The 20,479-nt window shown below is 44.3% G+C and overlaps 1 protein-coding gene across 2 annotated transcripts in view; it reads left to right on the top strand.

Moving 5' to 3' along the window:
- LOC146798082 (cytochrome P450 2G1-like) overlaps positions 1 to 20,479 on the top strand; it is a 909,417-nt gene that overhangs the window by 174,817 nt on the left and 714,121 nt on the right. For both annotated transcript variants that reach the window (XM_085625297.1, XM_085625296.1), the window contains exon 3: positions 6,608 to 6,757. In XM_085625297.1, coding sequence (XP_085481423.1) covers positions 6,608 to 6,757 — 150 coding nt within the window. The remainder of the gene's footprint in view (positions 1 to 6,607; positions 6,758 to 20,479) is intronic.

Genomic DNA, 20,479 nt, shown 5'->3' with positions numbered 1-20,479 from the left:
AGGAGCCAGGCTCCTACTTTTATACCATGATTCTTTTGTTCTTTAGCGCCAGGGGGCCTGGGCCTGGCTCAGTCCAGTTCTGGAGCACTTTGTTATGGTGACTCTGCTCTTTCCTTTCAGCAGCAGGGCAGAGACATCAGCCGCTCCACAGGGGGCGGCGCCGGCTTTGTGGTGGCAGAGCACAGGTCTATTCAAGCGTCAAGGTGTACTCCTCCCACCCATCCTGGTGTCACCTCTCTACCCACCACCTGGCAGCCAACCTGTCTCTGGGGATTCCCCAACCCTGCTCCTTACTGTTGCTAGGCAGAACACACACACACAGCAGAGGCGGACTGAAATGGCCAGGTCAGTAAATACTAACTTTCTAAAAGTAGTATTTACAAACCCAGGATATTAAAATAAACTTGACTACAAGAAGTATTTTATTATTCTGAGTTCAGGCATACTAAACTTGACATTCTACCATGCTCTCTGAGTCCACTGGGGTCACAGCGTGTAGTGACTCCAGCAGCCCATTCTGGCCTATGGAGAGCAGGTAGCCTTCAATAGTGAAAAACGAAAATGGCTGTAATTCACTACTAAGACATGCCACACACATCAGGGCATGTCCTACCTTATGCCTACAATGCACCCTGCCCTTGGGCTTACCAGAGGGGTGGCTAACATGTAGGTAAGGGAAGGTTTTAGGGACTGGCAAGTGGGGGCACTTGCGCAGTCAGCGCGACGGTCCCAGACCGCGCACAGGGTCTGCGGTGGCAGACCCTAGACACATTTTACAAGGCCGCTTTCTGTGGGTGGCGCAACCAGCGCTGCAAGCCCACCAGCAGCATTGGCATTCACAAGCCCTGACACCCCTGGCTGCACTTTACCGGGAACTGACAGTGAATCCAATAAACCAATCATGAACATCAATTACAGGTACACTTTACCTAGGGAGCACTTACACTGCGGCACGGATTAGCCGTGGCGCAGTGCCCTGAGCGGACAACACCAGCAAAACAATCGAGGCACACCATCAAAAAGTGGAAGGGAAACTCACGCCAAGGTGCCAGGTCTAACAACCATGAACGATTGTGTTCTGTTTTCCAGAAAGGATTTGAACCATTGAGGGACGGTGCCAGATAAACCCATCCTATTTTCTAGTCTTCTTAGAATTTTGTCATGATTGACCATGTCAATGGCTGAGGAGAGGTTCGAGCAGGACTAGTGGACAGGTTTCGCTGCGGTCAAGAGCAATGAGGGCGTTGTCCACTACATGCAGAATGGCTGTTTCTGTGATATGGCCTGGTCTGAAACCCGATTGGTGGATGTTCAGAAGGTTGAAGTCCATGATGTGTTGGTTCAGTTGTTGTTGAACACATCTTTCCAGAAGCTTGGCTAGCATGGGAATGTTGGTGATGGGTCTGAAATTGTTGGGGTCGGAGGGGTTTCCTGTCGGTTTCTTTAGTATAGGTGTGACTTGGCCTGTTTTTAGGCAGTCTGGTATGTGACCTTGTGCTAGCAAGGCGTTGATGATTTTGGTCCAGAGAGGGGAGATGACTTGGTAGATGTGGGGAAAGCAATTTGAGAGTAGTGGGTCATTGAAGTGGTTATTGAGTTTGGTGGTTGCTAAAGTTTTGGTGATGTCATTAAGATCGTAAAGTTTGAAGGTGGACCAGTGAGAGTTATTTTTTGGCAAAAGTAACTTAGGTTGTTCAGGGTTTTCAACTTAAAGGTTCTTTGGGGTGGATGAGTTGATTGCTGCTGTGTTAAGCTCAAGTTGGAGGGAGTTTGTTTTTGCTGTGAAGAATGAAGAAAATTCTTCGCTGCTAAGCTGTGATTTCGAGGTCAGCAGTGAGGATATAGCTAATTTGTTAGATTGTTGTTTTAGAATTTCAAAGAGTTTCTTTGGTCTGTTCTTGGCATTGTCTAGTTCTGATCTAAAGAAGTCTTTTTTAGATTGTAGAATACTTTTGTTATAGGAGTTTCTAGCTTTCCGAAGTAGTTTAAGATGGAGGGGGGAGGGATTTTGTCTCCCTTTCCGCTCTGATGATCTAAGTTTATGTTTTTCTTCATTCAAGGCTTTGTTAAACCATGGATTTTAGTCTTTGTCTGGAATTCGTTTGAGTTTAGGTGGAGCAGCTTGGCCAAAGACCTTGGTCATTGTGGAGTTGTAGTGATCGGTGAGGTCACTGACGTCGGACATGTTGTTGGGGGGATGAGGACTTTCTCACAGCGGGAGGCTAGGTTGTACCAGTCAAGGTTTTTCATGTTTCTTATCCATTGTTTGGGCTTGTTTTGTTGTGGGAAAGTTTTCTTTGTGGTGGAGAAGATTTGGAAGGTGATGATGTGATGGTCTGACCAGTCACAAGGGGTGATCAAGATAGATTCAATCGTATTTTGTTTAGAGATGAGCCAGTCAAGAGTAGCACCTTTAGAGTGAGAGGGCTTTGAGATAGCTTGGATCAAGGAATGGTCTGCTAGGAAGGTTTTGAGGGTGTTGACCTGTTTGTCAAGGGGGTTTTCCCAGTGGAGATTGAAGTCACCGAGGAATATGTAGTTGGAAAGAGGGGTAGAGTTTGTAGTAATGATTTCCATAAGTTGGTCTGTAAATACTACATTTTCTTACATGGGGGATGGTAGAGGATACGTAGTTTGTGGGAGTGGTTATCTGATTTGACAGAGATCCCAAGGTATTCACAGGAGTCCATGGGTTCGGAGTGAAACTTCGAGATGGTAATGTCGGATCGATGAATGCAGGCTAGTCCTCCACCCTTTTTGAGAGGTCTATCTAGTCTAATAATGTTGTAGTCTTGGGGGACTAGAAGGTCTAGGCATGGGGAGGACGATTCATTGAGCCAAGTTTCCGTGAGGATGGCTATGTCCGTTTTCATGTTCAGGGTGAGGTCGGCGATGTTCGAGGCGTGTTTTAAGGCTGAACGGCAGTTTAGGAGAAGGCAGGAGATTGGTTTTGAGCAATTCTTTACGGTCGGTTCGTGAATTTACGGGTTAGGTGTTATAGATTGGAGGTTGTTCAGGTTTATTCCTCTGTGTTTTGGATGGGCTGTTCTGTTTGGGTTGACGGGGACTGGGAGAATAGAGAATTCTTCTTCATTAGTGATGTGGAAAGCGGGGGATTCGTATGACAGTATAAGGGTTTGGATTTCCAGGTCCGTTAGGTAGTTGAGATCTTCTTCAAGTGTGATGGGGCTCGTAGGAGTTTTGTATAGTAGTAGAAGGGTATGGATTTCCAGGTCTGGTAGGTAGTTGGGGAGTTTGCGAGCGCGTGTCGATTAGTCAGGGGCAGGGGGATAGTTTTGATCACATTGTTGACTGCCGCTAGATAGTGTTGAAGATGGGTAAGTTTGGAAAGAGAGTGTTCAGCAAGTAGTAGGATGCTTTTAATATCTAATATAACGTTTTGTAGTTTCCTAGATGTGAGGTAGGACTGGTTTATGAGTTGGTCTTGTTCAGAAGGGTGATAGAGAGGAGGAGACAGGATCGGCGGGCAGGGACAGCTGGGAGTAGTATTGCTGAGGGGTTTGATGTCTGTGTGGGAAGTGTGATGGGTATGTGTAGCTGGGAGCGGGAGTGGGGTGGTAGATAATGATAGGGGTATGTGCTGGCTGGGGTCTTTAATCTGACTCGATAGAGTGACCATGTCGTAGTGGGTGTCATTATCGGTCGGAAGAGGGTTGTTGAGGAGAGTGTCATCAGCGGTCGGTAGAGGGTTGTGGAAGAGGGTGAGAGTAGTGGGGATAGGGGAGGTGGCAGAGTGTGGAGATACAGAAGGTCGGAGATTGGATATAATGGGAGGGGCGTTGTTGTTGGTGCTGAAGATGATTCCATTTGAGGGTGTAGGTGATATGAGTTCTGAATGAGTTGAGTTGTTATTGCCTCTTTCATAGGTTCTGGGTAGGAGTGGGGACTCAGATCTTTGTGGGATGAAGGGGTGGAGGGTATGGATAGGTCCTGTGGTGCGTTGGGTGGTGAGATGGTGTGAGTTTTTAGGGTGAGAAAGTATTTGTCAAAAAGTTCTAGGTCCTTGTTAGCTGCTTGTATAAGAACAGTGCCTTTTTTGTAGGATGGTATGTTCAGGGTGGCTCTGAGGTTTGGTGCGGGTGTTGTTGTTATCCTAGTTCCATAGGGGATATTTTTATGGGCAACGATGGTTAGTAGCTTAGAGAAGGCAGACCGCCATTTGCTTATTCTTATTGTGAAGAATATGAGTTTATTGATTATAGTGCCTTTCTTGGTGTTGAAGGAGGGGTCCAGAAACAAGATTTTGGGTTTTTTTCTAAGAAGGTTTTGTTTGAACCTTTTCGAGGCACTTTTAGTTAGATTTGGAGGGTAGTGAATAGAGTATGTGCTATTTCCTTCTGGTATCATGTGTGGACCAGCCATGATGTGGGAAGTCCTTGTTCTGTGTGGTATTTCACCTTCGGGTGGGGGAAGGCAGTTTAATGGAAGGTGGGAGCCATTTGGGATGACTGCCGTTTTGTTGAGGGCCGGTAAAGATGGCCGCCTCCTATGCGGGTATTTGCAACGGAAATACTATTTAGATATGGGATCCCTTTTTGTTTTGGATTAAGATTTAGTTGCCTTGTAGTAATACTTGGCACTGGGTAGTTTTTTTGCTATCATTTTACTATATTGTGATGCTCTTCGATCAGACCTCTCTCACATTATAAGAAGAGGGGCTTGTGAGGACATCATCAGCCTCCCATGTATTAAATAACAGAAGCATTGAAATGGTCGTAAAGCAGGGGGACAGTACCTGCTGGCAAGATCAAAATGGAGTTCATCATTTTGCAGTTGGTTTGACGTAGGAGTTCCTGCCCCTCATTTCAGCTGCCATCTTAGGGTCAGTCGTCTAGCTTGCAGAGGAAAATTTTACATAGTACTTGCACGAAGAGATTCTAATAGTCTTGTCAAGCGTTTAAGTGAGAATAATGATAAACATGTTTCATGCCCTTTAATGTCTTTGAGATCGTGGCATTTCTTCAAGACCTTGAAACCCTACTAGCTACTCATAGGGGGCAGGTTCACATCTATGGGTCCGATTCACAAAAGTAATCTGGGACAAAATCCTAACTTTACGACTTTCGGTATTCACAAAAGGGATTTAGTAAAAGTAAAATTAGGATTCCTAACTTTACTACTACTAAATGCCTTTAATGAATTCCAAAAGTCGTAAAGTTAGGATTTTGTCTCAGTTTAGTAGTAGTAAAGTACGGAATCCTAACTTTACTACTACTAAATGCCTTTTGTGAATACCAAAAGTCGTAGTGTTGGGATTTTGTCTCAGTTTAGTAGTAGTAAAGTTAGGAATCCTAACTTTAGTACTACTAAATGCCTTTTGTGAATACCGAAAGTTGTAAAGTTAGGATTTTGTCTCAGATTACTTTTGTGAATCGTACCCTGTGTGTAAGAATTGAAATGCATACCCTAACCAAATACACCAACTGGTTCCTCTTGAGTAGGGACCGGGAAATGAGCCAAAGGCTCTGAAGTCACGGGACGCGCAATGGCGTTGCGTCTGACTCATCCGTCAGGTACACAATTCGCGACCGACCTACCCTCCATGGATTCCGGAACCATAGGTAAATCTGGAAACAGGAAAATAAAGAAAAATTACGAGTCTGCGGAGAGTAATATGAAGAGATCTGATTTACTGTGCTGATTTCAGTTTTCTCCATGGTATTCAGCCTGGAAACTCTCTGTGTGAAATATCACTTACCAGTGGTGCAAGCACTGAACTCATAATTTGGAAGGACTCAGTAATTTTCTTTACTGGGCCCATCAAAATTAGGGGTGGGCAGAACTCGTGGAGTTTCACTCTGTGGAATTCTGCGAAGTTACATAAAAACTCTGTGAGATTCAGAGGAGTTCTGTGGGCGGTGGAATTTTTCACGCCGCGGTGATTCTTAGCTCCGGAAGCTTATTCGGCACTATAAATTCAGCAAAAACAGCACCACATAATGCTTCAGAGGGCACTGCTTCTCTGTGCTGATTGTGTAGATTTTCTGCTCAGACAGCAGTTTTCTCTACGTGAACAGTAACGACCTGTTGCGACCGCCCACGGGATGCATTTTAGTGCTCGATTTCCTCGCTAATTTGCCGCACAAGAGAAACAAACTGTCACACTTTGTTTGGTGGAGTTTTTTCGGAGCTCCCTGTTCCAAGCGGAGTGGGCAAAACTCCATGAACTCTGCCAGAGGAGTGGCGTTAATCACCCACCCCTAATCAGAATGAATGTGTAACTCGTAACAATGACCTAAGTGTGCATGTTGCACCTTCTGTGCTCATTTGTGGTAAGTTGCTTGTGTCCAAATATGGTGGAAAGCACAAGCTTGTGGTTTAAAGCAGCAAATTGAAATCATGCAATATTCAAAGCTTGAATGAAGGAGCATAGCATGTTTCTGCTTTTTGTGTTACATGGTATAATATTGTTTAGTGGCTTCTGTCTGGCAACTATAAACAGTGTGTTAGAGATACTCCTAAGGGTAGTGGAAAGAAGGTGATTACTCTAAAAAACAAATGATTGCATGCATTTTGTATTAACAATGAAAACTAACAATTGTCCACATTTTGTGTTGTTTCTATCCTACCTCCCTTCTTGCTTCAGGAGTTATCTTCAGTAATGGAGAAAGGTGGAAGAAGCTCCGTAACTTTTGCATCACAACTCTTAGGAATTTTGGAATGGGCAAGAGGAGCATTGAGGAGCGTATCAGTGAAGAAATCCAGTTCCTTCTGGTGGAATTCCATAAAACTAAAGGTGTGTGTGACTTAACACAGGGATGTAAGTAGACAAGAGAGAATTCAAGTTTGATCATCTACAAAGGCAAGTTTAATTTGATACCAAATACCTTATTGACAGCTCTACAGTCCTATCTTTATGGAGAGAAATAAGAAATAGGTGGGATGTGTACTGAAGCCTTTTGTACTGAAACATTTAAAGCTCTGTATATTTAAAGACAAAGGGTAGTGGGATCATTACCCTACCAACTGATTTTACATTTTAGATTGCTTTAGAAGGCTTTGATAGAAACAACCAATCCACTGTGGCTTTATGGCAAAATGTTATAGTTTTGTTTAGGGAAGTGCACATGAGAGAAACTGAATACTTGTGACAGAGCACTTTATCAAACATAGAAAAAATACACCATCCTAATCACAAAGGTATGTTTGCAAATGTAGATATCCCCAGATATAGAGCTACACCTATGCCTAGGTGTAAATCTTCTCATGAATTGAGTTCACCATTTCCAGAGCTGTGAGGATTATGGGTTATTATATGGTATGGTTGCACAAACGTACGAGTAATAGACTTACAAAACTGTGTTGGGTCAATTCAGGCGAATTGGTAAATCCTTTAGCTCAATCCAAGGCAGGGGTGGCTTCAAGGGGGGCAAGGCTTAAACAAAGGAACTAGAGTAAAGCATTTAGAAGCACCAAAATAAGAAAGTTACAAAATACAGAAGAGCTCCAACACCAATTTATAAAAATAGGTTATATTTTTCTCAATTTTTAGACACCAAGATGACCACAATCCACCCCAATCCACCAGAGGGATCCAGCTATATAGAATTTTTAAGTAAAAATGTAAATCTCAGCTTTTTAGCCAAAGTACAAACAAGCATTGGTAACTGTCAACAAAGAGTTCTGTTTGGCTACACACACGTGAGAGGGGCAACCAATTCAGCAGGAAGAAGGTTAGGGGGATCAAGAAGGAGTATTTGGAAAGTTACCTGTGGATGTTGGATGCTAAGAATTCTGAAAGTTGCTCTGGACGCTGTGCAGTCGACGGGGTGTCCTTCTGATTTTTGCTCAGTTCATGGGTAAGGTGGGATACATTTTCCCACAGAGTTTGGTGTCTCCTGAAGTCTTCTTTTATCCCATAGAAGGTCAGATGCGGCTGGATTACCGATCTCCATACACAGCAGACACAGTGGTAACCTTTGGTGAAGGCGGTGTCCCTCTTTGATGACCAATCTGGACTCTGGTGACACTCCCGGGTCAGGCACACTAAAATGTCACTTATGTCTATCGAGGATTGGTCTCTTGGGAAGCCCAGTGGCAATCGGAGGTATGTGGTTACAGACTTGCCGGAGTGGACCTCTTCCTCTGGTAATGGTTCCAGGGGGTCAGTGGACTGACCCTTATTGTCCCTTCTTTGGCCTGGGGCTCAAGAGTGACTTTTTTATGAGCCAGGAGCTACAGGCACAGTCTTCTCTTTGCTAGCCCAAGGTGCAGTAGGTGCAGTCCAGCAGTCGGTGAAGTCTCTTTTGCCGGGTCCAGGGGTCAGCATGGTAGAACTTCTTTGTTCCTTTCTCCAGTTCCATCATGATCTGACGTTTACAGTGGCAGGGGTGCCATATTTATGTGTAGAAAGTGTCTTGGGGTGATGATGCGGTCACTAGCTAACGGGGTTCCAGGTTCCCTCTCACTCTGTGACCACATCTGGCTATGTGCGGCACCTAGCAATCTCAGAGAGCACTATTCTACCCTCTGTCAAGATGTATGTACCCTTCCTTGGATTGTAGGAGCTTGGTAGTCCACGCTAGAGGTGTGGCTACATGTGGACCACACACCTATGGATAAACTGGTTTGACCACAGGTTTTCCCTCTCTGTTTCCAATACCAACCTGTCTACCAGAACAAAGGGGCAATCCATCAGAAGTGTGATTGCCATTTGCATACCTAAGGCATCTTCATCTTTGAAGCACACCTCGTGGACCAACACCCAAAATGGCTTCCTAGAGGGAGAGGTAACACGTCTCCCTGTAGCAGGCTTCTATTGTTCCTAAGACATGGAGTCATTCACATTATTCCTCAGGAGGCCAGAAGGCTGTCTGGTAGCATCTTCTAAAAGTTGAATTTCTGCCAAAGTGACATTAAATTTGACATGTACCTCAAGTCAGGTGTAATAACATTTTTAATATAGTACCTTGAAATACGTATTTTAATAATTCCATTCAGAAGTTAGCCAGACTGAGAGGTCAGTTGGGAACTTTGTGTTAGCCAATTGGGTTACTAACTTTTCCACAGCAAAAACAACAATTTTGAAGTTTTGCTCTTAGGACATACTAAATGTATATGTCGTGCTTAATAATAATTCCTCCTTCCGGTGACACTCAGACAGAAGACGGACATACTCACCTTTAGGAAGATGCTTAAAACTTAGCTCTTCCGAGACTCACCCTAAGTTTACCCCGTCCATTAGATACAGCAGCAGACTAGTTTTGAGGCTCTCCAGCACTGGGACACTCTTTCTGAGTAGCTGTGCGCTTTACAAATACTCTTTCATTCATTCATTTTCATTCATTCAGTCATTCATTCATTCATTCAATGCACAGCTTCCTGCCTTTGGGCTCCATAGGTCTTCCTTTAGAGGAGATCAATTTATATTGTTATGAGAAATTGGGGAATCGACCATTGGTTTAAATGGCAATGTCAAACTAGACAAGAGCCATGTTGCTTTTTGTCACACACAGGGAGGCACATCCAGTGTTGCAATCCTAGGGGGACAATCTGTCTATATGGCCTGGATACCCTTGGTATTATTTACTAGGGACTTATAAGTAAGTTTATGGCAATTGGGGTTAGCCAATGTGAGAAGTTGGCCTGGCATATGCTGGTCACTAGTTATAGTGGCCACCTTGCACCAGTCCAATTCAACTCTTATGGTAGATAGGTTTAAGACAACCTTTTAAAGAAAGCTATCCTAGTGGTCGCTGTGGAGAGCAGCCTTCAGGCTAAGTCTCAGAGGAATGTAAAGCAGCTTGTTATATTCTCTTGAATTACCAAATGAAAGGACACCACAAAGGTATATATATCAAATATATATGTATTTATTTCTAGACACACTCTACTAATCTCTTTATGTGATTAGAAGTCAGATACACATTAAAAATTCAACGTTTCTCAATAAGTTAAGCACAAATATGGCTGGAGCCCTAGGGGCGTACCAGACCATATACTAAAAAAATGGTATAAGAAGGTCGACTTGCAAAATGACAAGGCCTAGGGCCTGTAGAATAGCTGGGGCTTCACCACTGCAGTGAAAACAGGTAAGTAGTAGGCCCACGGGAGACGCGTGCAGTGTGTGAACATAGCCGCAGGTTCCCTATTGATTATAATGGAGCAAGTCGCGGTTTGATTTTTAAAGTTTTAGGTTACTTCAAGGAAGTCTACAAGCAAGCCACTTAAAAGGTAAGTAATTCGAGAGCCAACACACACTAGGGCACTGGAGTGCATGAGTTACCTCACCCAGGGAAGCTGGGTGCTTAGGTGTCTTTTGGTGTCGGGTCGCGTCGCTGTTTTATATGGAGACCAAAGAAGACTTGCTGCTTACGTCGACTGAAGAAGTGTCCGGTGGAATCTAAGGGTGGATTCAAGATGCTGAAGACCTGAAAATTGAGGGGACAGTGTTCAAAGTCACTTGCCAGTGACCGGTGGCCAGGAAGATGGATGACCACAGATGTCGGGTGATTTCAGGTCATCGATGGTATTTTGACTCTTTGCTCACAAGGTCCAGGAGAGTTTGATGATGACCAGCAGCTGGATTCGGAGTGGCCCACAACGTCTGCAGCTGATGGCGGTATTGGCAACCGGATTGGAGCCAACAAGCCTTGGCAACTGCAAGTCTTGTGTAGAGTGAAGAAAGTCAATGGTGCAGACCAGCAAGGTCTGAGGGACTCACCCAGCAAGGGTAAGTGAGGGCAGGCCTTTAGCAACAAGAGAAGCCCTTTGAGTTGATAAGAAAGTCTTTAGGGGACCTGCAAGCCAATGGGCAAGGGTTCACAAAGACGCCTCTTCAGGAAATGCTTCACAGGAGCCCACGGTCACTCGGGACGGAGTAGGCTTCTGATGTTCACTGCAAAACATGCTGGGGGCTTGGGCCACAAACAGTCCAAAGTACACATTCAAAGAACATCATGAAGGGGTTGCACTTGACAATAGTGCACGGTCCCCGGGTATTGCTGTTCCTCGTCACTCATGGGGTCCACTCACCACAGCTTTGCTGGGGACTCACAATGGCCTTCAAAAAGTCAGGAAATCTACTTCTGGAGTTGCAGGGACTTCGAACTCTGGCGGGAGCGTGAAAGTTTGAGACAGTTGATTAAGGTTTTTGGTGCCTGCCAAGCAGGGGAGTCACTCCTTGACTCCAAGGGAGATTCTTCTGTCTTCCAAAGGAAGTGGAACATTAAAGGGCCAGGATTATTCTTTGTAGAGCGTCGTCCAGGGTTATCTGATTTGTAATGGCAAAGTTTGCTATCTTATAGTGAAGATAGGGGAGGGACTAGCTCTATGACCACTCCTCTGGGAGGGTCAGGGTAGGGGGCGGTTACACCCACTTCCCTTTGTCCAGTTTCATGCCAGGGACAGGTAGCCCCTGAACCGGTTTGAGCTGGCATTTGCACAGAGGAGCCTACTGCTCCCCCAGTGCAGGACTTCAAGGCACTCTAGAAGTGCACCCACGCAGCCCCAATACACTAAATACTGTCTGGAAGGTGGTAACACCTCCTTGTGACAGGATGCCTTTTGTTGGGCTTCCTCCACTGCGAGTTTCAGTCAGCATCAGGAGGGCACCCCAGTGTCTGTGCTGGTGGCATCCATTTTGTGATGCCAGGGCTCTTTCAGATTTCTGTTGTTTTACATGTCGTCCCCCTCTAGAAGGGTGGGATCATGCTCCCACATCATGGACTGATGTGGGGGTATGATTCCAAGTTGTTTGACACCAAACACGACATGTTTTGATGCAGTCATTCCAAAGTTAGCATTTTAATGCAATTTAAGAGTATATGGTTTAACCGCATCCACAAACAGCCATAGAGAATAGACTCTGGTAGCTGTAGAGGGGCCCTGCTCAGGCAGAGGCACCCCCTCACATTGTAAACCAAGCACCCTGCCCTTAGGATTGATAGGGCCTGCCATAGGGGTAGCTGACAGGTTTATATGTGTGTATATGGTGAGATATAGAAACCTATACCTCAGTGAGGAGTGCTAACACTACCTCACACAGGCTGCAGTAGCAGGCCTGTGGTGTTAGATTTAGTCTGCTTCCCAGGGGTGGCAAAATACATGCTTCAGCCCCTGGTAGGCCTGTGAAGTACCTATGCCCTAGGTACCTACGGTACCATATACTAGGGGCTCATAAGGTACCACAGTATCCAATCACTAGTGCATCTAATATGCACACCAAGTCGTTTATAGAGAAAAGAGAGACTGGGGCCCTGATTAGCAGGGACCCAGCCAGACTATAGCCAGAAACCAGTGTATACATCAGAAAAAAAGTGGGGGCAACATAAGTGCAGATCCTACTCTCCTACAGCCAATTTAACATATATTTTGGAAGGGGTTAGAACATTGGCCCTGAGATCTCGTTAGCAGGCCTCAGTGCACTCTCAGAGCCATAAAAAACACAGCTGCAACCCCCAGCATTCCCTCAACGATGTCCATGCTGCCCTAGAGCCACTCCAGTTTAGGAAAGAGTGGTAGACTCACTTCTTTAAAGAACACCACATCACAATGCATTAACTGTCTACAAACAAATGCCTCTTCTATCGCACATTGCATTTATGCTTGTGTCTTTGACCCTGGACAGAACTCTGCTGCCTTTTGGCTAAATTTTACGCTATAGAAATGCTACATACATGCATGCATAATGCATATATCCATACTTACATGCATAGCAGGTGAGCTGTGAATGATAGACAGTACATTTCAGTGGTTTTATATCTTGAGCCAGGGCAACTTTTAATTACTGTGTCTTTTCTGTGAATATGTATTTATATATATATATATTATCTACTGGTGGTCGCCAGTAGGTAGTTATAGTTAGGACCTATTATCCATAGGAAATCTGCAACATTCTATTTGGAATAACTTTGACGCGGTTGATGAATCTTCACAAAATGTTCCAAACTCATGGCCCGCTCCGGTCCGCTCCTATCCTGAAAGTCTTTGGGTGATTCGTCAAACAGGGGCCGAGAAAAAAGTGGGTCCCAAAACGTGTTTTCCCCATGCAATTTTCCATAGGGATCTTTAGTCGCAGCTACAGCCTGAACTGCTGAACGTAATTACACCAAATTTGGCAGAAAGGTAGACCTTGGTTCAGAGTCGTGCCTTTTGCTTAAATGGTGTAAATCCGTTCAGTAGTTCCTGAGCAAATCAAAAGTAAAATCACATATATATCTGGGCGGAGCATAACCACACATCTCATCATGAGATCTGATTGGCTGTCAGCACTTCATCCAAGAAGTGTTGGCAGCCATCTTGGGACCAATATACATGATAGCACCTCATTAAAAAGCATTGCAGTTAATAGAAGATTTTAAGACTTTAGTTACATTATAAAGGATGTATGTCGTTACAACGCACACTTTTACAACGCATGCACTTACAACGCATTTTTTACAACGCAAAATCCATTACAACGCATTGCATTACAACACATGACACTACAACGCATTTTTAAAAACTACCTTTACAACGCATTCCATTACAACGCATACTACCTTTACAACGCATACCATTACAACGCATAATATTAAATTGCATTTAAGGTAAGTATTAGATAGTATAGGGGTAAAAATTACTTAATATGTGTTGGATAGTATAGGGGTAAAAATTACTATTCTAACTCCAGGGGGTGCAACAGTAGAGTAAGTGTTGGATAGTATAGGGGTAAAAATTGCTATTCTAACTCCAGGGGGTGCAACAGTAGGGTAAGTGTTGGATAGTATAGGGGTAAAAATTACTATTCTAACTCCAGGGGGTGCAACAGTAGGGTAAGTGTTGGATAGTATAGGGGTAAAAATTGCTATTCTAACTCCAGGGGGTGCAACAGTAGGGTAAGTGTTGGATAGTATAGGGGTAAAAATTACTATTCTAACTCCAGGGGGTGCAACAGTAGGGTAAGTGTTGGATAGTATAGGGGTAAAAATTACTATTCTAACTCCAGGGGGTGCAACAGTAGGGTAAGTGTTGGATAGTATAGGGGTAAAAATTACTATTCTAACTCCAGGGGGTGCAACAGTAGGGTAAGTGTTGGATAGTATAGGGGTAAAAATTACTATTCTAACTCCAGGGGGTGCAACAGTAGGGTAAGTGTTGGATAGTATAGGGGTAAAAATTACTATTCTAACTCCAGGGGGTGCAACAGTAGGGTAAGTGTTGGATAGTATAGGGGTAAAAATTACTATTCTAACTCCAGGGGGTGCAACAGTAGGGTGAGTGTTGGATAGTATAGGGGTAAAAATTACTATTCTAACTCCAGGGGGTGCAACAGTAGTGAGGAAATATGAATTTTTATGGTCAATTGTGTCCCCTATCTTAGACCCCAACGGCTCCATGTACATGCTACAAGTACATGTATGTTCCCTCCAGTTCCAGCTATGAAGACGCAAATACATGTGTGTCCAACGTCAACATGTTCTCTTTCTGCTCCGCCATGAATGGGTCGAATATTCCATTCCTAAGTATGATTGGCCACCGACTTTATATGGTTCACTTTTCACGTTTTACAGTTCAGGCGAGCAGGCCCTGAATTCTGCCATCAAGCCTTTTCCTACTTCTGCCTCTGAAATGCTCCAGCTTGGACCTGCATCTGTATCCATGAACTTTGTCCTACTCCCTGCGCAGCTAACGGTGCCTGACGCGGCCTGTTGCCTGCCAAAAACTGTATTCAGCCTTCAAGTTATCTGCTCCGCTCCTCATCCAATGCATTCCTGTCTAGTAGTTTAGGTAAACATCCTTCCAGCTACCGAGCAAAGAGCTTGGCCTCGCTGTCTTTATGCAAGTAATTCATAGCCCCTGTTACCATGGAAGATTCCTGCCCCCTCGCATCTCATGTAGACACATAGACGCTCGTACATGCACTAACAGTCAGTATAGAATAGATTCCGTCCGAGAGACCTTTCCTTTTGGATAAAACAGTTCCTTAAACAAAGATATTAGATACGATTTGGGATTAGGTTGACCTGACCCCCAGACTTCTGTCTCCACATGTAGAGCTAAATGTCAATTCCCCTTCACCCTCTAGTTGCACGTCAATCACACGTCATGCGGCTGCGCGCGCATCTCTGCCAAACATTTCTGCTGACACTGCAGGATTCTCTTATGGATCCACCCACTTGTGACATCATTTTAAATGACGTTTCTAGTATACGCCTGTTATTACGCCCATTTTCATTACGTATGTGTATTCTTATCTGTACTATCAGCTGTTACGCCTCCTGCATCTGTCTTAATGCAATGCTTTTCATATATATATTGTTACTTGTCAATAATGTATTGCCTATCCCTTCCTGAACCCTTGTGGTGATGGAATAAGATTGCCTGGTTCGAACTATGATTCCTTTGTAAGGAATAAAGCCCTTTTCAGAACCTCTAATACCACGGATTCTGCCTCTTATTTTGACTGAGTTATTCTTACTAGACTTTACCGCATAAAAAATAGTACAGGTAATTTAAATATTTACCACATAAATTGGCGCCCGAACAGGGACACTTTCTCATCTCACGCGCCGGAGGTGCGTTGCAGGCCCGGTCCCCTGCCACAGCTGAACGGACAAAAACGCGTACCCGCAGGATTTCCTGTATCTCCCTCCGGCCAAGCGGGGGTGACTGAGGCTGCGATCAACACCCAGACGAGGCGGTGAGAAGTGCGAAGTATCCCGACCAGAGCCTAGCTGAGAGAGCAAGATCCGAGGTATACAGAGGCCCACCAGGTTCCGAAGTTTCCGAGTCGAGTCGAGTCGAGTCCAGTCCGGTCCAGTTCAGTTCAGTTCCGAGGCCTTCCGTTCCGTGCTACCCGGTGAGTACCATTGCTGGGGAGGCATTTAGACGTGCACATTAATTTGTGCCGGTCCTGACGGGTTTGGGTACACAGATCCGGTCTGCACTGTTTTAGCAGTGTATCTGTACTGTTTAGCAGTATATCCAGTATGTTCATGTATATAATCCAGTATTATCTAGTATTAGTATTATGTCAGTAGTTAGTTTTCTCTTAATTATCATTGTTCGTTAAATGTTAAATGTTTTACTGTGTTCAAAAATTGTGGTATGAATGAGTGTTCATTATTGTGTTTATCGTATTAATTGTGTCCAAGTCCAGTTCAAGTAAGAATCAAGTAGCAAGGTTTAAAAATGCCGTTCTTTTCAAAAATAAGACAGATCAAAACTAGAAAAGGAGTACTCGAAGAAGCTGTTCCCATTCCACCTAGGGATACTCCAGGGTATTTTATGTACCATAAGCATGGCCTAGATGCCGTATTATATCTTGATTTATGGGTGGATTACACCAAGGATTTAGCAGAGAGTCAGAGATGGCCCGCAGCTGGGACATGGGATGCAGATTGCATCATGAGAGTAGAAGAAGAATTATGGAAAAAGAAAGCCAGACAGTCACAGAAAGATGCCATTGAACTATGGCGTAAAGAATCGCATAGGCGCACAGAGAAAGCACTCAGACTGGAAGAGAAAAGTAGGGAGAACTCAAATAAAGCCCGAGAAAATATATTAATTGAGGAAGGTACCCGAGTAAAAACAGAACAAGTAGACAGGCAACGAAACACTCTTATGAATGGTATGTATCCTCTTTTGGCCGAAGGTTTACCTAAGGCCACCCCGGAAATACCGAAAGATTTGCCACCCCCAATATTCCCGATTAAAGCACATCCCAAGACCGCAAAAGATATTTTCCTTTCCTCCTATTTAGACGATGTAGCTCCCGAATATGTTAATGTTCCACCACACACACCACCTGTCGATGGTGCTCAACGCCGAGATCATCCGCCCCCAACTCCGCAACCACTATCCGTCACAGCGAAGTCCCAGGGGTACCCCTCTCAGGCTTACAAAATATTTCCCTTGGTTTTTCAGGAAAGCCCACTATTAATGAAGTATCGCAACCGCTTGCATTAACGGTCGGTCCATTAACACGGACTACAGATCTATTGCTCACAAAATCATGCCCAGAAAACTTGTTAGGTATAAAAACATTGAAAGCTCTAGGAGCTGTAATATGTTGTTCTCCGGAAGGAGTACGACTATTTTTGCGTGACTTTAAAGGTCACTATGTGTCTAGAGACATGGATCATCGGTTACAGAATCTACCTGCACATTTATGGGCACAAGGCCCCACTGATGTAGGTTGTATGCACATTACACCATATCGAGTCACACTCAAAACAGGAGTAGTATTACCACGAATACGACAATACAAGTTACCGCCGGATGCTGTTGTGGCTTTACTGCAAATTATTGACGAGCTCATTGCACAAGGAGTGGTTGTAGAAACGGACTCCAATATATGTAATTCCCCGATAATTCCGATTCTTAAACGAACTGATCCAAAAGCACCACCAGTATATCGATTAGTTATTGATCTGCGAGAATTAAATAAATGCATTGTACCACAATACCCCGTGGTCCCAGATATTTCTTCATTGCTAACAGCCTTAGATTCAGAAGCAACGTTCTTTACTGTAATTGATCTCAAGAACGCTTTCTTTAGCGTCCCAATCGATATGGAAAGCCAATATTTGTTCGGATTCAGTTTAAATGGACGAAGTTTTAAATTCGCACGCGCACCTCAAGGATTCACAGAAAGCCCCAGCATCTATAGCCAAGCACTGAAAAGAGAACTTGACAGTATCCACATGCCAGCTACCACTGCCTTGCTTCAATACGTCGATGATCTGCTGATCACCGCCCGAAACGAACCTGAATGTGAAAAAGCATCACTGACGGTTTTACATTTCCTAGCCGACAAGGGGCACAAGGTGTCCCCTTCAAAGCTGCAATTCTGTGTCCAGCAAGTTGTGTACCTTGGGCACTTGCTGTCCAAGGGGGGAAGACAGCTTACACCCGACCGTATCCAGTTAATTGTTAACATGCCGACACCCAAGACACAAAAGGAGGTACGGGCATTCATAGGCCTCACTTCGTACTGTAGGCAGTGGATCCCTCAATATGCATTTCTAGCAAAACCACTCATTCAGTTAACAACACAGGAGGCAGCAACATCAACTGTCCTCCCTTGGACTCAGGAACATACGCAAGCTTTTGAAAGCTTAAAGAAAGCTTTATGTCAAGCACCTGTTTTAGCAACACCATGTTACAGCAAACGTTTTACACTTTTTGTTACAGAACGTGAAGGTACTGCTTTGTCAGTACTCACGCAGGAACAAGCAGGATCACACAAGCCATGTGCTTATTTTTCCAGTACATTAGATCCCGTAGCTCAGGCTCTTCCTGCGTGCCTGAAATCAGTCGCAGCAACAGCTTTAGCAATCAGACAAAGCGATGCCATAGTGTTAGGACATCAATTGACAGTACAAGTACCACACGCAGTAGAGGTTCTCTTGAACCGGACCCAAACACAACACTTGACCATAGCAAGACTGACGGGTTATGAATTGACATTGTTCCAGCCACACATAGAAATCAGACGTTGTAGTACATTAAATCCTGCCACACTTTTGCCAGTAAACGGAACAGACCCAGTGGCACATGATTGTATTGAAGTCATTACTATTACGACGAAACCCAGACAAGACTTGACAGATATTCCATTATCAGATCCAGACCTGACATTGTATGTAGATGGTTCATGCATGAGAACAAGTACAGGAGAGTTAGTGGCCGCTTATGCAGTCACAACAGACACTGAAGTTATTGAAACAAATTGTATAGATACCTTGTCAGCTCAAGCAGCAGAACTCATCGCTTTGACACAAGCCTGTATTCAAGCTAAAAATAAGAAAGTCAACATATACACAGATTCACGTTATGCATTCGGAGTCGTCCATGACTTCGGCGTGCTTTGGCGAGAGAGAGGTTATTTAACTTCTCACGGTGCCCACATCCAGCACGGTCCCCTTATTCAAGCTCTGTTAGATGCAATACATCTGCCGACTGCAATATCGATTATGAAGTGTAAAGCCCATACAAAAGTGACTGACATTATTTCTCAGGGTAACGACCTAGCTGACAGAACAGCTAAACAGACTGCTCAGAATCAGACTCATACAACTGACACGACAAAGACAATAGTTCCGACACCAACACGCTGCATGACAGTTAAGGATCCCGCCCTTGATGTAATTGACATACAGACACATGCTACACCAGAAGAAATAAAGAGATGGACTGAATTAGGAGGGATCCAAACGGATCAAGGATGGATGACAAAGGGAAAATCTATATGGTTTCTCCCCGACTCAATGGTTCAAGTCATCATTAACACAATACATAGTCCAGCGCACCTAGGAGAGAAAGCTATGCTAGACAGTATTCAACACATTTGGTTCAATAAACACTTGCGAGCAGCAGCTAAACAGAAAGTACGTACCTGCATGATTTGTTGTCAGTTCAATCCAGGAAAAGGCGTACCTGTAGAACAGGGTGGATTTCAACCCCCCGATCACCCTTTTGAAGTCCTCCAGATGGATTATATCCAGATGGAACGATGTCGAGGATTCAAATATGTCCTCGTAGTTGTATGCGCTCTTTCCCGGTGGACAGAGGCGTATCCCGTCTCAGATTACACTGCCCCGACTACTGCCAAACAGTTACTTCGAGAATTCTTCCCACGGTATGGTTTGCCCCGTGTCATGTACTCAGATAATGGCCAACCGTTCTCATCCGAGCTAATGAAACATGTTTCACTTTTGTTAGGCTATCAATGGAAATTCCACTGTGTCCGACATCCCGAGGCAGCAGGTCTCGTGGAGCGGCATAATCAAACTTTGAAAATTAGGCTGTCCAAAGTATGTAGAGAAAAAGGTGTCGACTGGATAGTAGCTTTACCAGTTGCGCTCTTTTACATGAGAATGGTAGCACACTCTCGAACAGGGCTATCCCCGTATGAGGTGATCTTCGGTAGACCACCAAATATGTGGGGGACGCCTATACCCCGTAAAATAACTGATGTTGATTGTAATATGCTGACAGATTACCTGGCTTCCTTGATGTCTGCACTACAATCTTGTCGTTCACAGGTAGCTGCAGCTTTTCCCGATAACACTGAGGTGAAGCCCCATGACGTGGTTCCGGGAGATCTTGTACTGATAAGGAACTTCGACAGAAGGAACCCGCTGGAGCCTCGCTGGCAGTCGCCTAAACTCGTCTTATTGACCACAAGGACAGCTGTGAAGATTGAGGGACGTAAAGGGTGGTTGCACTCGAGCCATATCAAAAAATTTCATGGACTATCATCCTACTTGAATTATCAGCCCTGCATTCCCTCACAGACTGACTCAAAACTCCCCCTGGTTGACAAGACAGAAAAGGAAAACTATAAACTGAAACTAAGGTCTAGCAAGTCAGACAATTTGATTGTTTAAGTCCTCTCCAAGGTGAATCGGTTGAATTTGTCTCTGACATGTATCCTCTAGACCGAAATAGAGAGAGAAATAGACAGAAACAGCTCAAGAAACATGCGTACTGTAAATCACTTCGTAGTCACTGCATAGTGACATTGTTAATT

The sequence above is a fragment of the Triturus cristatus genome, chromosome 9 (assembly GCF_964204655.1).
Source record: "Triturus cristatus chromosome 9, aTriCri1.1, whole genome shotgun sequence".
Taxonomy (NCBI): domain Eukaryota; kingdom Metazoa; phylum Chordata; class Amphibia; order Caudata; family Salamandridae; genus Triturus; species Triturus cristatus.
This window is presented reverse-complemented; position numbering and strand designations above follow the sequence as displayed.